Source organism: Mus caroli, chromosome 17 (genome assembly GCF_900094665.2).
Source record: "Mus caroli chromosome 17, CAROLI_EIJ_v1.1, whole genome shotgun sequence".
Lineage (NCBI taxonomy): Eukaryota > Metazoa > Chordata > Mammalia > Rodentia > Muridae > Mus > Mus caroli.
The window spans coordinates 61,747,055-61,764,482 of NC_034586.1; the positions used below are offsets into that span (position 1 = coordinate 61,747,055).

General features: G+C 44.2%; 1 protein-coding gene across 3 annotated transcripts in view; it reads right to left on the bottom strand.

The window, feature by feature from the left end:
• Window positions 1–9,157, bottom strand: part of Vapa (VAMP associated protein A) — a 32,963-nt gene extending 23,806 nt beyond the window's left edge. The window contains exon 1 of one of the 3 annotated variants that reach the window (XM_021186222.2): window positions 8,806–9,157. In XM_021186222.2, coding sequence (XP_021041881.1) covers window positions 8,806–8,884 — 79 coding nt within the window. In that variant the 5' untranslated portion in view covers window positions 8,885–9,157. The remainder of the gene's footprint in view (window positions 1–8,805) is intronic. The other 2 variants (XM_021186223.2, XM_021186224.2) reach the window with 2 other exon arrangements.
• Between the last annotated feature and the right edge of the window lie 8,271 nt (window positions 9,158–17,428).

Below are 17,428 nucleotides of genomic sequence, written 5' to 3' on the forward strand. Positions count from 1 at the left end.
ATGCAGCCATTCATTACTACATACATCCCATAACACACACCTGTGATGGATACTAACTATTGTCAACATGACAGGATCTAGAATTAGCAGAATTAAGTCTGTGCACACTAAAAGGCAGGTCAGGTTAACTGAGATAGGAAATCCAATGAACTGAGTCACAGCATTTCACTGGCTGAAGTACTAGGTAGGAGGAAGACAGTTAAACACCAGAGCTCACCACTAGCCTGCTTCCTGAGAATTCCGTGTGACCTAAAACTCCTGCCACCAACTTCCACACCACAATGGACTCTATCTCCCTGAAATGGTAAAGGGAATGAAAGAAACCTTTCTTCCTTGGTTGCCTGTCTGTCACAGCAACAATAATAGCTAACCAATATCTTAACTATGTATAACAAATTCTGTTGGGGGGGGGGAGAATATGATACACTAAAGCATAATTTTAACAATTACCAATGCTAACAATTTGGAAAAATACCAAATTCTGAAGAACTTAAGTTTTCCCATGTCCCAAAACTTAAAATCAAAACCAGAATCAAGTCCTATAATTTAATGCCTTTTCCATTCTAACCAAGCCTGTATCACATACCATGGCCATCCATTTTTATCATTTGAAGTTCAATAGCAAATCCAAAGACAATCCCTTCCCTTTCTCAGTCATGCAGAGAGACCCTTTCTTATTGTAGATCTTTGCAACATCACACCATAGAGTTAGTTTCTGTTTCCCTACTAAGCTGAGAACTTTGCACTTAAAGGAAACAATATTGTGATACCAACAATCTGGTAAGAAAATGTCCAAATAACTGGTTCGTGGGCAGCTTTGCAGTGTGGAAATAACTGGCCCAACAGTCAGGTCCTTGGCAAGCCTCTATCTAGCTCAGAAAGACACAAATTTAAACTTATGACTGTTTATGTCTGGAAATTTCTCCCCTTCTATTTTGGGACCACAGTTGATCACAAACCATAGAAATCAAAATTTATAAATGAAAGGAATACTACAGCATATTTTTCTATTTGATTAAAATAACTTCTAAGGTGATTTTTTATATTTTTAGTTGTGTATGTGCACCTGCAGATACACATGTGCAAGCATGTGAAAGCCAAAGAATAAACTTAGGTGTCCTTTGAGACAGTCTCTCATTGGCCTTACCAACCAGGATGGGATGACTGGCCAGCAAAGCCCTCAGGGATCCTCATCTGTCTCTGCAGTGCTTGCAGTGCTATGATTACAAGCATGAGCCCCACACCTTCCTTTTAACCCAGTTGCTGGGAATCCAGACTCAGGTTCTCACGCTGGCAGGCAAGCACCTGAGCCATCTTCCTAGTCTCATCCCCCTGACCCCACCCTAGCCCTTCCATTCATGTAGCCCAAGCTAGCTCCAACTCTGAATTCTCTTTCCACCTTGTCCCACCAATGCCACCAAAGCAAGTTAAATGACTTAATACTTAGTCACAAAACTCCCAAAGTCAAGCCCCACCCATACTCTTTGTCTCACTGACTATACAAAAGGTACAAAAACAAAAAACCAATCTACTTAATTAGTTCTTTACAAAATACCTTAGCACTTGTTTTTTAGAAGTATGAAAATTCAAAATACAAGTATGCGCAACAGGCAGGTGAAAAACCCAATTGCAAAGAGATCCAAGTTCTGTTTTAAAAAGAATTGCTATTACAGGTGAAATTCCTAAAGGTTCAACCAATCCACACATACACACTTATAGCACATTCTCATTAGTTATCTACAAGCCTCAAGCATACTGCCACACTGAAGTATGGTCTTCCTCCTACCTTTCTTCCATATACCCAAAAGAAAATGTTATCAGTCTCATCCAGACATCTGTGTTTCTTAGCTCAGTGAAGGCCACCATCCCTCCACTTCACGAACACCATCTAGGAAGCCGCACCTGCTCTCAGCACACGTCTACTTTGACCTTCTATTATCTCCAACACCAATGCCCACCTCTTGCCACAATCGTTGCAGCACTGCAGCATCTAATTATCTCACTTCTAATACCAATCTGCATAGCTACAATTAAGTATTTCTTAATGAAACACAAAATAGCCTGGCATACCTTTATACCTGTCCCTCCACCCAATTAAAAAAGAAATACCATATACACACACCATTTAATCCCTCAGTGAAGAGGAGGAGGAGGAGGGGAAGGAGGAAGAGGAGGAAGAAGAAAAAAGGAAAAACTTCTAACTTGACCTACCAAGCCAGAACTATACATACCCTGGTCACTTCTACTACTGCTGCCTGGAAACCTTTCAGTTAACATCATGCGCTCCCTTCCTTCTACCACAGGATCGTGTACTAACGTACTCCTTTCATCTTCTAGGTCAGTGGTTCTCACCTTTCCTAAAGGCTACCACTGTTTAATATAGTTCATCATGATGTGGTGATCCCCAGCCATAAAATTATCTTTGTGGCTACTTCATAACTGTAGTTTTGCTACAGTTATGACTTATAATATTTTGGAGAAAGATCTGCTAAGAGTCCCAACCCACAGGTTAAGAACCACTGCACTAGGTAACTTCAATTTACTCCTGGACTGCTCCCCCTACATTTTACCCATCTGGAAATTGAGATTCTAACCTTTAGAACTGCCCCCCAGAGACAACTGTGCACGAGTGTAGCTCCAACACTTACTCCTGACAAATTCATGACTGAAGTAATCTAAAAAACAACAAGTTTACCAGCAGAAGATGCATTTAAAAAGTCAGACCAACAGAGGCAAAAAGAGATTATGAGTATGCGTGCTAATTATAAAATATGAATGTTCAGGTTAAGGAGTGGGAGAGCTAGGACTATGTGGGTTCTGAGCTGTCACTTGATAGGAACATTCAAATCCAAATAGTACAGTAAGACCTGTGTAGTCTTTGAGCCAGTGAATGGCTCAGTGGGTAAGACACTTGTAACACAAGCCTGAGTTAGAATCCAGGGTGTCCTCTGACCTTCACAAACAATCCTGAACAACCTTGACACAGCATGCAGACACACGCACTCCTCTCTCTCTCTCCTCCCCCCTCCACACACACAATAACAATAATAATAATAATAACATATTTTCGATTAGCCAGTGGCAGCACGTGCACGCCTTTAACCCCTGCACTCTGGAGGACGAGGCAGGCGGATCTTTTCGAGTTTGAGAGGTCAGCCTGGTTTACAGTTCTGTCAGCCGGAGTTACATGGTGAAACCTACCTCCAAAACCAAAGCAGAGAGTGTTTGATTTACAGAATTGGGTATCTGCAAACACTGTGCAGAAGCAGGAATATGGATTTGAGGAAGGAAAAAACCTAGTAAGTCTGAATAAGGAACAATGGTGTTGAAACCGAGTCAGGGTCTCAGAAACAGTAACATTTAAGGGACTTGGGGGAGGGGTGACATAAGAGAGTGATATTGAAGTCTAAAGTTTTTTCAAGAGAGTAATACTACTTTCTGTAGTAGTAAATGATAAAGTTACATATACACTGGAAATGATCAATGCAGGAGACAATCAAGTAGTGAGGACAGAAGTGTGACTACAGTGACTTGGAACTGGAGAACAGCAAACACTTTAGCTGCTTGTATTCTGATGCTATCGTTTCCCTCAAAACTGTCTGCACCTGTAATTCTGGTTGGTAAATAAAGATGCCAGCAGCCAATAGCTGGTGAAAAGAGAAAGAGGCAGAGTTTTAGGTTTCCCAAGCATGGGACCACGGGGGAGAGGAGGGCAGGGCACCATGCATGAGGAATGCAGGACAGGGAGGCGGCGCTACCATGTAAAGGGGCCAGTAGAGCACGGCCCAGAAGCAACCAAGATGGAACATAGAAATTAGTAAGTAGTAACTCAGAATTATCAGTGGGAGGTAGGTTCTAATAGCACGGAGGTTAAGCAGTTGCCCAACTACTGTGCTGCTTAAGGCATACTAAAATATAAAGGCTGTGTTGTGTGTCTTTCATCCAGGAATGTAAAACATTGAGGTGAGACGCAACACCATGCACAGGATTTACTAAGTAACAATACTACAAACATGAACTAGTTTTCCAAGAGGAATGCAAAATAAAACAAAAGACCAGGATATCTGTAGGCTCCACCCAACAGTTACCTAGCAACAGCCAGGTGTATACAGACACAGGTATTAAAGAAAGCAGTCTACTATAGCAATATACACATACCAAAAACGACAAATAAAACCTTACCCCATGGGCAAACAAATACCTTAACTTTTAAGAACTGGCTAAGGATTATATTTAAAGGCATTTGTGAAATGATCTTCCCAGAATTAGGATGTAGTTTATGTAGAATAAGAGCATCTTCTGAAACGATGTAAAATTTCCTATTTTGCCCACTCCCCCCCCCCCAAAAAAACTGTAGCATTCAGTGCTTGTGCTTATCTTAATGATATGCTGCTATTCAAAGATGTTCAGGAAGTGGGGTATTTATCTATAATCCAGCACTTGGAAGGAAGAGGAAGGCAGAACTAAAATTCAAGGTCTTAGATACCGCAGAACACAGAGAAACCAATCTGGAACTGATTGAGAAACTTCCTCCCTACAATCTTTCACGGTGCCTGAAGATGCTATGCAGGCCACTTAGGGAGAAGATAACAGAATTACCCAACCTTGGGCCCTGTGTGCGACAATGCCAACCTACCAGGCAAGCTATGCCCATTGGTCTAATAGTGGCATGACTAATGGGGGGGGGGGTAACTAATCAATTTTTAATTGTATTTGGAATCTCATCCACAAGAAGGACTGATACCTCTTAAACCTGATTAAAAGACTGCTGCTGGGGCAATCTTAGGCCCTGGGTAGAACCCACCACTGTAGTCTCACTCCAGGTTCATGTTGTTGACCTGCCTTCTAAACATTCACATTTATACCCATAAGTGCTGCTCTCAACCTTTAGCAGAGAAGCATCTTTTTGTAATGAGTAGTAATTAATTCAGGACTCAGAAGTGCTAAGATTGGTGACAGTGAGCGCTCAGTCCTAAATGGGCCACACTCCCAAGGCTTAGAGAATGTCAAAGAGGAGGTGAAGAGAATCTAAGAGCAGGAGGACAGAAAAGAGTGCTATGAGAGAGATGTCATGCTGTCTTCTGGGGACGTGACATGGCCACTGCACTTCTAAATTCACAGCAGCTGTGGAATCTACACAGCCCTGCACATGATCATCTCAGCTGACCGTTACTGAGAAAGGAAAGTCAGTCTTCTTTAGGGTAAGGGAGGTGGTACCAGTGAGCTGCTCATGCTCCTATACCAACACACACGAGGCTAGCACTAACTGGATTCAGGAGAGGACTTTTTTAAAGTACGGGGAGCGTGAGGAGATGGCTGAGCAGTTTAACCTGCTGCTCTTTTCAGAGGATCTGTGTTCAGCTCCCAGCATCCGCATCAGGTGGCTCACCACAACCATCTGTAACTCCAGCTTCAGGGAATCCTACACCTCCAGCCTCCAAGGGCATCTGCACTCACATCCACATGAAGACGCACATATATAAATAAATAAAATATTAACTTTTTAGTGAAGACACAAAAGTAGGAGGGAAACATGAGGCAGTGGGTCAGATGGAGAACACAAAAGATGATCATGTTAATGTGTCTGTGTGCACGCAACACACACACACAATTGTCAAAAAATATTTAAAAAAAAATTTAAAAAGTGGTTGAAGAGATGGCTCAGTGGTTGATAATACTTCTTGAGGATGCAGGTTCAATTCCAGGAACCCACATAGTAACTAATGGCCACTTGTCACTCCAATTCCAAAGGGCCTGCCACCCTCTTCTGGCCTCCACAAGCACTCAGGACCCAAGTAGTGTACACATGTATATACAAGAGAAGACTTACACAAAAAATAAATCTTTTTTAAAAAATTGTATTTAAAAAGAATTCAAGATCCTCATAGGTGTACTGGAATCCAAAGGCAGCCTGGGATGGAAGAAGAGACCATGCTCAGACAGAAGGGGTGTGGCTTCTGGCTGACAGTGGCAGCACAGCTAGCTCCCTGTGTTCCTCAGTACTCACAAGAGCTACCTCAACACAAGGAGTTCAGTCCATTTTCCTCTTTTCCAGGACCTTCATGAGGAAACACACACTTGGAATTCCTTTTTTTTGCATAACTTTCTTCTTTAAACTTCCTTCCAATACTGTCAACATCTACAAAAAGTAAAATGCTACACAAAACAATAAACTAACTTTATAACATACTAGACTTTAAGGACAAAAAGTTTTTTTTCTGTGAAATATCCAATTTCAAATCTAAATTATTGGTCGAAGTATTGCTGATTTAAGCAACCAAAAAAATTTAATAATAAATCTTTTTATGCACTAAAGCACTAAAAGGTCTGCTTTAGAATTCATTCTACAATTATAAAGATTATATACATACATATATGCATCTATAAACTAAGAATTATGACTAAAAGACTGAAATAAAACTGCAAAGTAATGATACTTATCAAGTCACTATTCATATTAAAAGAAAATTGTCAATCTCAGAATGGCTGAGTCACTCCTGAAGAAACCAATGGTGAATCCAAATAATTCAAATAAACCTAGCAGATCATCAAGTAATTCTGCAAAAGGAAATGTGTAAACAACCTACACTTAAACACATGTAAAGATCAGGTAAATAATTTGTGATATGGTCAACCAAAAGATCATGCACACTGTGGATTCTAAATCCCCCTACTTAGTGTAGAAGTGGGCATTTAAATACAGAGGCTACCATTGTACCAAATTATCTTTGACTAACAAAGTAACGTTAAGGAGGAAAGCACCAAACTCCAAATGTCAAACTCCTCCAATCCTCTCCCTATCTTTCCATCTCACCCATCTTTCCTGAAGTCTCTGAACAACTGGGCATTTAAGTCTATTCACCTCATTGTAGCTTCTCCCCTCAGGACTTACCCAACCACTCCCTTTGCATAACGTTCCCTAGGCAACTTGAAAGGAGCCTTTTTCCCTTAAAAGCTTCCACAGACATGCTACTCCCTCTAAGTACCACTTACCTGCCCTTTTCAGTAGTACTGGGATCATTTTTTTGGGTAACACATAGTCTGTTGTATAAACACAGTTATTATTTAACATCAAAAATAAGTGGTCTATATGGATACTGCACAATGTAGTATTTTCAATCGTTTTTAAAACCCGTCTCAGACTTTTCACACATGTCTATGTGGTACAGATAACTTGCTCTTACAGTCAAAAGAGAAAAGGCAAACCACACAAAATATCGTAAAAATGTTCATTAAATCGCTTCTATTACCTATGGCTACTACAGTACTATAAGAACTCAGCAAACCCCGCCCACCCCCACCCCAAAAAACCAATCAGGCAATACAGAAATTTGCTGCAGGAAAATACAAACTACCCGAAGTTCTGAGACACTGTCTAGTGTCTCCCTTGTAGCCCGGGTTGATTTCAAACTTTGGATGGTTTCTGGACTTCCAGAATGCCGGGATTATAAGTGTGGTTCACGACCCAATTCCAAAGATATCAGAGCTGCCTTAAAAATCACAATCAAGTTCTTGTCTAGTAAAGAGAAACTTGTGAATGTACTGAAACACCTGCAGGGCATGTGACTAGCAGAATACCCAATGTTTATAAGCCCTAAAACTATTTAAGATATAAAATCTTTAAGTGTCTGGAACTATTTTAAATTGTTCCCACAAGGGCAATTCAGCTATTTTCATTTGGACTAACTCTTACACTAATATTAATGGGTTTACTTTTTCTCTTAGTACTGGAATCGATATGCGCCTAAGGAAAATTGTTTTCATCAGTTCCTGAAATTAAAACGCAAGGTATTAACTTTGGGAGGGGGGAGGGCACTTTACATTTAAAGATAATAAGGATCACGTTTTCTTTTTAGCTCCATTCTTTTGGTACTCCTTAAAATATAGTAAATTGTTCTGTGTAACGTTTCGTTTCCTACACACTGAGAAGGCAAACTGCCTTGGATCTGAACAAGGATCACCAAGCCACTGTCTATCACAGTCAATGCTCCAAAGTCAACAGTTCCAGAGCTGTGTGGCACCTTAGCAGCTTTCTCGGGATACGCAGGGAAACCGCAAGCGTAAGCGGGTCACAAACGCTGAGAATTCTTCAGTAAAGACAGTGTGCACTCAAGGACTAGGAGCACAAGGACTGGGTCCTCCGTACCTAGGGACAATCCGAGCTGACACAAGGGACCCACTACCATTAACCTCCGACCATGCGTGTCCCAGCTGACGCACAGCTTTCTGCCGCGCGCCTGGGGGGCCGTGCCAACACGCGGGGTCAGTCCCAGCCAGAGACACTGCTGCCTGGTCTCCCGGCTCAGCCAGAGTCCCGCACCTGACCGGGGAAGACTCCGGGCGAGGCCGCGACCGTGAACGCCTCCTCGCCCGCGGCGGGCCGCGCCTGCCCAAAGCCGCCGAACGGCGCCCACTGGCGCCCGCAGACTAGGGAGCTCCGGCTCCCAGCCGCCCTCCCGCACCGCGCCGCGGCCGCCCCTGGGGCAAGGACGCCATGCGGGCCGGCGGGCAAGGCGCGGGCGGACTCCCACGGCGCCCCCGCGGGGCCGCAAGATGGCGGCGGCGCCCGGCGGAGCCCTCCGCGGAGCCCAGCGGCTCCCTCCCCTCCCCTCCGCAGCGCAGCCCAGCCCTGCCCGGCCCGGCAGCGGCGGACAGCGAGGCGCGGGGCCGAGGGACGCAGCGGGGCCGCGGCTCCGACACTCGGCCCGGGCGTGGGGGAGGGGAGCACGGCCCGGCCACCCAGCCACCGCCCGCCAGCCCCAGCCCCAGCCTCAGCTCCGCTCCGGAGCGTCCCAGCCAGCCTACCTTTGAATTTGAGGTCTGAAGGAGGGTCGAGGACCAGGATCTGCTCGTGCTTCGCCATGGCCCCGGAGGCGGACGCCATAGGAGACAGCGCAGCGCAGAGCGGGGGCGCGCCCGCGGCGGCGGTTCGCTGGCGGGGGCGAGGGGACGGTGGCGGCGCCGGCTCCGCGGAGCTCTAGGACGGGGCCAGGCTCACGATTCCCGAAGTTCCGCGCCTGCTGCCGGGCCGCGGGGGTCCCGAGGGCTGCCTGTCCGCTCAGCAGCTCCGGGTGTCACAACTGACTCAACCCCACACCAGCCGCCGCGGCCACGCGCACTGCGATCCTCGGCGCCCCACGTGACGAGCCCTACGTGCCTACGTGCGCGCCCCCGCGGCCTGGAGCCCTCGTGCTGGCCCCGCCCTCCGGGCCTAACTTGGGGGTGGGAGGGGTCAACACTGAGCTAGTGCGCCTGCGCACCTCCGACTTGGCCGCAGCTCCCGGCGCCGCGCCGCTGTCAATCTCCGTAGAGCAGGGTCGGGGGGGCGGAGCGGGGCTCTTTGCGGGGAGACGCGGTGCACGGCGCCCCGGGAAGGGGGTGTAGTTCTTGGGGCCCTAGATCTGCGAGTGCGGGGCTGGAGCGCCGACTACGACGCTACCTCACGGCGTTCCAAATGGAATTCCGAACGGAAGAGAGTCATGAAGCACCGGGTACCTCGACTCCCAGCATGCCCTGTGCGGGCGGCGCCTCCGCGGTGGCTGCTGGGAACCGGGAAGGCGACCTAGGTCCGTTGGAGGCGAGTGGGTGGGGCCGCTGACGCGGCTTTTGGCTCGCAGAGGGCGTCTTGTCTGCCCTGGAAAAGAGAAGGGTTTTTGCAGGCTGCCTGAAAGCCAGGCATCCCAGGAGAGACCGCCCTTTGGGAGAGCGGCAGGGCGTGTCCCTCTGATCTGCTGGGGATTCCTTCCGCCCTCAGCGAACGTGCGCTCCATTCTGCCTGTCGTTCCAAGGCTGCCTCCTGCCCAGCCAAAGGAAACACACACCTCGCTCACAAGCAAAAGAGTTCCAGGGGAAATCTGTGCCAGGCAGTTTCTCTACAAGGGTAGAAACGAAATGTCTGTTCCTACAGCGTGGAGTTCACGTGCTGTATCTACAGTGTGGTTCACTTCAAACTCATACCCAAATCTGTTTGCCACATTCTCGCGCTAAGGACGAATTTTATCTGCATCACTTAGGAGAGCCTGTACCAAAAGAAAAAAATGCCAAGCAAGTTGCTGACAGATATTCAGCCCATTGCCAGGGTATCCAGGGACGGGAAGAGCAAACAAAACAAATGGATGTGCTGTAAAAACCTTTATTGTGTCCTATGGTGCTGCTTGAATTTAAATCTCTAGGAAGCTCCGTGCGAAACAAAGCGCATATTCATGCTTCTGCCACGAAAAGGCACTCTAGATTGCTTGGGAAGTAAATGTCGAAATGAGCAGTCTAGAATACAGCTAATTAGACTTTTTCAACTTGCCGCCCCGACACCTGAGAAATTTTCATGCCACCCGAGGTATATAGGATATAATAGTGGTATAAAACAAACATTGGTCGTTAAAAAAAAAAAGTTTGTTTTCTTTCTTTGAATGCTTACTTTGTATCCTAACCTAAAAAATGAATTTTGAAAAGAAGCAGACCAAAAATCTTACCCATTTAAGACAAAAGCAAGCTTGCATGCAAATGAGATAGATTTCCTTGTTCATCTCTACGTAAAAATTATTTATTCTTGGCTGAATATTTGATATTGCTAAACACAACATTGTCAACTTTTTTGTAGTTGATTGCTATTTTGATTGTATAATTACCAATGCTGAGAATCATTTTATATAAATACCTAGTGCAAAGTGGCAAAAAAAAAAAATAGATTTGGAAACATTTCAAAAATAGTTGGAAATTCTATCCCAATCACCAGCCAAATTTTTTGTGTGATTTTTTTTTTTTAGTGAAGTGCAAGTCAGTAACTCAAACTGCAATTTTAAAATAAAAAATTCTAACACAATGCAATCCCAAGATGTATAAGTTTAACATGTGCTAAGAAACAATAACAGGAAGATATTATCTTTTTTCCTTAATTAAACCATTATGTCTTTGAAGAGTAGAAGTCTAGGAGCAGAAAAGCTGCCTCCGCGGTTAAAAGCACTTACTGCTCTTGCAGAAGACTTGAATTTTGTTCCCAGCACCCATAGCAGGCTGCTCACATCTACCTGAAACTCCAACTCCAGGGACAGCCAATGCTGTCCTCCGGCCTCTGGAGGGCACTTGCACTCATGCACAGATCCTAACAAGTATACATAATTAAAAATAATCTCTTCAAAGACTAGAAAGCTGTACAATAAGGGAGCGCTGCAGTTCATATCTGAGCCAAGGTGTTTCAGGCAGCATCAGTAGCCTGATGTGGCCAGATAGCACATAAAGAACAAAGTGCACATGACTTGTTCAGAACCAGGGCTACAGTGAGACCCCACTGTGCAGCCCAGGTGAGCCCCTACACAAATCCTTTGCATTCGCTACTCATTTGACCTTGATTTATATTTGATTGTTGCACGTTCAGAAACCTTTTGCTGTTGTTAAGCTTCCCCAACCCCCACAGTCAGCTACATGACCCACTAGGGGCACACAACCCACAGTTTAAGAACTTGAGGGTTTAGACAGAGTCCACACCCCTACCCCACCCCATCCCAGAAGAGCTCATAGAAGACAGTGCCAAACCTAAGGCACAGATCTTCAGTCATGAAGAGCCTGGTAAGATGGAGGTACTTAATCTTTTAAAAACAAATGCTAATTTACTTTGAAGTCTTTTTATCCACAAAAATTATTTTGAAATGTTTATTTTGAAGAATACAAAAATATATACAGTTAGAAAGACAGCTTGTGGGTTTAATTTAGTTTTTTAAAAAAATTGTGTTGGATAACCAGTCCATAGGATAGTGTTGCACATCTATTTCATTCTGAATTGAAAATCCAAGAGTCCCGACAAACTCCACTACCACGTTTGCCTAAGAACTGTTCTATGGACAAGCTCCTTGGCTAAACAACCACTTCACAGCTGGTTAGACAGCTCTCAGTAAGAAGCATAGGCATCCTCAGGGTGCCGACAACCGGTGAGCAGGAGAGCGTAGAGAAGCTCCCAGCAACCTGCACTGAGACTGTGACTGTCCAATTCACCGTGGTTTCGTGGGAACCATGAACTGGGTGAGTTACAGAAACTTCTTCCTATTTACGTTACTTACCACTGAAGTCAAATGCTTCTTAGTGTTACTAAAACAAGTCATGTATATATATAATATATATATAAATATATTTATATATATTTATATATATATATAACAAGCCAGGCATGGTGTCGATGCATGTCTTTAATCCCAGCCCTCAGAAGGGGCAGGTATAAAGGGTAAGCCAACCTAGCTCTAGGGCATCCACCTCTGCATAGTGACACCTTATGTCAAAGAAGAAGAGGAAGAGAAAGAGGAGAAAGAGAAGGAGGAAAAAAGAAAAGAGAAAGAAGGGAGAAGGAGGAGCTACCATAAGAATTTAAAAACGAAGCCGGGCGTGGTGGCGCACGCCTTTAATCCCAGCACTCGGGAGGCAGAGGCAGGCGGATTTCTGGGTTCCAGGCCAGCCAGGGCTACACAGAGAAACCCTGTCTCAAAAAAAAAAAAAAAAAAAGAATTTAAAAACGAACAATCTACGAACATATGCAGCTTGTTAGCATCAGTCTTCCTATTACTATTAGGACATCAATACTGCTCCTGAATCATCTGTCCCTAATAAACTAGCATATTGTGTATGTGACTTTTGCCTTGGTATTTATTAGTATCTTTGTTGTAGTACAAAGAACTCTACAAACATCACACACTACTCAGCTTTATAGCAGTTGGCAAGTAGTGCTAACCTTTGCTGTTAGATATGGGGATGGAAACTGGTGGGAGCACTCATGTCAGTATTAGACCTAAACCAGGAAGAGAACACTGCCCAATTTTACATTCTATGTATTCTTAAATGATTTCCTTATTTTATGTGCACATATGAGTGCCTGCATGTAAGTGTACCTTACCCATGGAGACCAGAAGAATGTGTACTCACAAAAGCTGAATCACCTCTCCTGCCCTAGATACTGTACTTTGACTCTTTACAGCCACCATAAATGACAGTCACAGTAGTCCAGGAAAAATTAAAAAACTAATTAGCTTCTATTATTTAACAGAAGGTATAACCTGGGTCCTAATGCCCATTTTCTTAGATCAGTTCAGGCAACACAGAAAGGTCCTTTTCATCTCTACAATGGCTATTCTCAGGTGTCAACGTGACTATATGTGGAATGAACTACAATCCAGAAATGGAAGGCATACCTACGACCCAGATCATGAGGCTGGACGACACGTGCTGGATGAGCAGATCTGGATCTGATTCATAGTGAAAAGCTTATGAAAAGCTTAGGCCCAGGCAAGGAGGTCCATGTCTTTAATCCCAGGAGACAGACAAGCAGATCCCATGAGTTCAAGGTCAGCCTGAGGCAGAGCAAATTCCAAGTAAAGATAAGTTTAGGTGGGGGTGTGGTGGTACACGGCTTCAGTCTGGCCCATAGCTACTCTGGAGGCCTACATAAAGACAATGGAAAAGGGAGTTCGTTATTCTTCACCCGTTTGTACTTACTTACCAGCACATCTATTGGAAACTGCTTCTTCAGTATTCCAGCTTTTACAGAAGACCAGCTGAAACCCCCAGCCTCATGGAACTGAGCAACTCCTAGATTCTTCCCATTCACAGCTGCCCATTGTTGGCCAAGTTGGACTGCAGACTGTAAGCATTCCAATAATTTCCCTTAATTTATAGAGACACTCCATAAGTTCTGTGACTCTAGAGAACCCTGACTAATACAGTATCCTTAAATACATATATATATAAACATATACATATTCTTAAGCACAGCTCTCTAAATTTTTATGAGCGTCAAGAGACATGAAGGTTTTGTTATATCAACTGGGATGAGTTACTAACAATATTCACCTTTAGACAGATTCTCTCTTAAGGGTTTAACGATCTATTCAAGGTTGCTTGTACAAGTGACACCTGTTTTATCTGGGTATGTTGGTGCACGCATATAATTGTCAGCATCTGAGAAGCTGAAGTTAGAGAACTGCAAACTTGAGGCTAGCCTGGACTAACGGCACTGCAAGATCCTGTGTCAAACAACCCATCAAATGGACCCCTTCTCTGTGAGTAAACTAACCTTCCCTAGAGATGTGTTTTAGAACAGTGAGTTTGTTCATGTTGAGCCACTGAGTGTTTTGAAGGACATGATGTTAATAAACATTAAGATTAATAAAATACAATCAATAAAAGTACAGCCGTCAGATCCGAACTGCTTGGTTTGAGTCCTGTTTTCCACTGTGTTATCTTAACAGCTCACTACATCGTTCTTTACCTATTTGACATCTGTAAAGTGAGACAATAAGGCTTTCATTCCAGATTTGTCACAATAATTAAATGGGTTACTATACAAGAAGAGCTTGGAACAGTGCCCAGCGCTGTTATGTAATCAGCATTAAATTTTACAATATTGCTGTTTGCTTAGCTTTGTGGTAAATGCTGGAGACTAATGCTGAGACATTATTTCCACCTGCAGCCTTGCAGTCAACCCATAGAGACAAAGGGGGAATAATTAGTATTTTACTCAAATTTCAGGAAACAGACGAAGTGAGAAGTCTGGGTAATATGGGAGTGGCCAGTGGTAACTGATGTTGAGGGTCTAGAGAAAAACCTCTCATAGGAGTGATGAGGGGTGTGTTCTGAAGGCCAAGGAGTAGCTTATGTGAAGACTAGACTGGAGGACAAAAGCCAGACTCATTCTAAATAGATAAAGGAGACATGCTATCACAGTGGCTAGATATGGAAGTAGGATCGATCAGGGAGCCTTTGCTTTTCTGCTGCTGTGATAAAACACCGGAGGAGAGCAATTTAAGGAAGGAAGATTTTGTTTGTGTCCACTGTGTGAGGACATAGTCATGGCAGGCAAGTGGAAGTGTTGTGAGTCTGACTTCAGGTGTGTCTCCTGGTGGTATACCTTCATGTAGATTGTTTTAAAATATACTAATGATTTGAAAATGAGAAGCCATTTTAAAGAGTTTTAAAAAGTGGACACTTTAAAAACTGTGTGTGTACACATATGTATATAAGTGCAAGTACCCTAATGAATTTTCTGCTAATGTAGCATGAATTTTCTGCTACTCTGCTTTATATTCTGGCTGGTCATGCTTCCAGCCACCTGTCCAGGGAATCTTTGCCCATGAATGAAAGACATACACATATTAGCTTATTTTTAATATGTCATCTAGCTCAACGCTTGGACACTTCTAATCCTCTGCCTGCTACCAACAGGGGAAGTGGCCAGTGGCTACTTACCCAAAAATCTCACATGACTGGTTGGCTTTATCTCCTGCAGCTCCTACATCCATCCATATCCCACCACTTCATGGCAGTTTCTCCCTCTCCTCCCCACTTTGTTGAAGCCTGCAAAACTCTAAGGGTCCTGGCCCATCTCCCTTTGCCCAACCATTGGCACTGGCATCAATAAAAAACCAGTTGGGGACAATGACCTTTAACTTTTGGACACTCAGATACCCGATTGAATCAAAAGCATTAGAACCAATCTCCAACACTCCAGGATGCCAAAAGATGGCAGAAGTTCCCCTGCAGCTGTAGTCATAGCCTCCTGACACAGTGCTGGAAACTAAACACTGGTCCTCTGCTGGAGTAGTGCAGTCTTAATCTCTGAGCCACCTCTCCAGCCCAACAATGGAGTCTTATACACACTGTGGAGACTGGGTTAAAGTGAGTGGGCATGAAGAACCAGTTCAGGGTCTGCTGCGGTTCACTGGATGCTATTTCAGGGAATGGCAGCATGAAGCAGGGTAGGAATCGTGGAGATGCAGAAAACTGTGGATCTCATGTAGGGCCAGTAAACAAGCTGTTGCTGATTAGGGTAGTAATCAGTAAGGTGGGAAGGGAAAATGAGGCAGTGAAGGCTAACAAGGACTTCCAACTCACACAGGTGAGCGATGCCATCCATGGAAAGAGACCGCAGGGCCAGGATATAGAGATAGAAACATCAGGTTAGACTATAGCTAGGGTGCTCTTGAGATATCTATAGAGCAATGTTGAGAAAATGATAGGATGTTCTGCAGGAGAGCTGAACTGCAAACAGATTTAAGCATGTGAAGTGATAGGGTGGTACGGATGCAATCACCCAATACACTGCGAAATGGAAATCACTGAACTGAGCCTCAGGAAACTGTTTAGCTCTCGACTAATCATTCAAACATCTAAGACTACCGAGGACATCTTTTTTTTTTTTTTCTTAGTTTTTTGTTTGTTTGTTTTGTTTTGTTTTTTATTTTTCGAGACAGGGTTTCTCTGTGTAGCCCTGGCTGTCCTGAAACTCACTCTGTAGACCAAGCTGGCCTTGAACTCAGAAATCCACCTGCGTCTGCCTCCCAAGTGCTGGGATTAAAGATATGTGCCACCACTGCCCAGCTACGGAGGACATCTTAATCAAACCATGATGCTATTTCAACCAATGAGCTATGTTCTGTCTCCTCCAGTTATTTTCCTGCTGGAACAAGAACACAAGAACTCAAAACACATGTTTTTGTTTCCCGGCTGTCAAGAGGCAGTTAACTGTTGCAAGGTCAACAAGACCCATGACCACAGGAAATAATGACTGTTGCCTCCTGATGGAGGGATCAATGATATGTAAGTTCCAGAGCAGCATGGCAGGTGTCCCAGAGAGCCTACTGTAGATCCTGCCTCTCCAGTTCTCCCTAAAGACTCTATGAGCATCCAATTCCCATCATTCTGTTCCCTCCTGCTTATACTATCTGAATGGTACAGAGACTAAGTCATGATGGACAGGACTTGGGAGCATTCGCTTGGCGAGCAGCAGAGCTGCTGAGGGTAGAATGAGAAGATGCAGCCGTTAAGTAGACGGTTATGGCGGTGATAACCACCTGAGACGAGACCAGAAGAATCACAGGAACATACATTAAATCGGTGATGGCCGATTTAATGCCTGGGGCTTATTGTAGTATATTTGTGAAAAACTCATATTCCCAGAAAAGGCAAACTGAAGCCTCACCACAAAATTAGTAGTCAACGCTGAAAAGAACTTGGGAAAAAAAAATATCCTGAAGACATTTCTCTGTGTGACTAGGTGAACTAGCTACAACTAGATTAATACTCTTTAAAAAAAAAAAGTTAAAGAATATGTATTTTGTTTCTCTCTTCTACTTTAGAAACAGTGTGTGCCTATACAATAAATGTCATAACCCAGTGGTATGTAAATAAGAATTTATTTCACGTCTCTCACTATACCAGGGTAGCCAAGATCGCCTGCCGTGTTGTGGGTCATTTCCCAACTTTCTTAGAAATATATCTGGTTGTGATCATTGATAGTCTTTATAAGAATTCCAGGGCTAGCCGAGCCTGGTGGCGCACGCCTTTAATCCCAGCACTCGGGAGGCAGGGGCAGGCGGATTTCAGAGTTCGAGGCCAGCCTGGTCTACAAAGTGAGTTCCAGGACAGCCAGGGCTATACAGAGAAACCCTGTCTC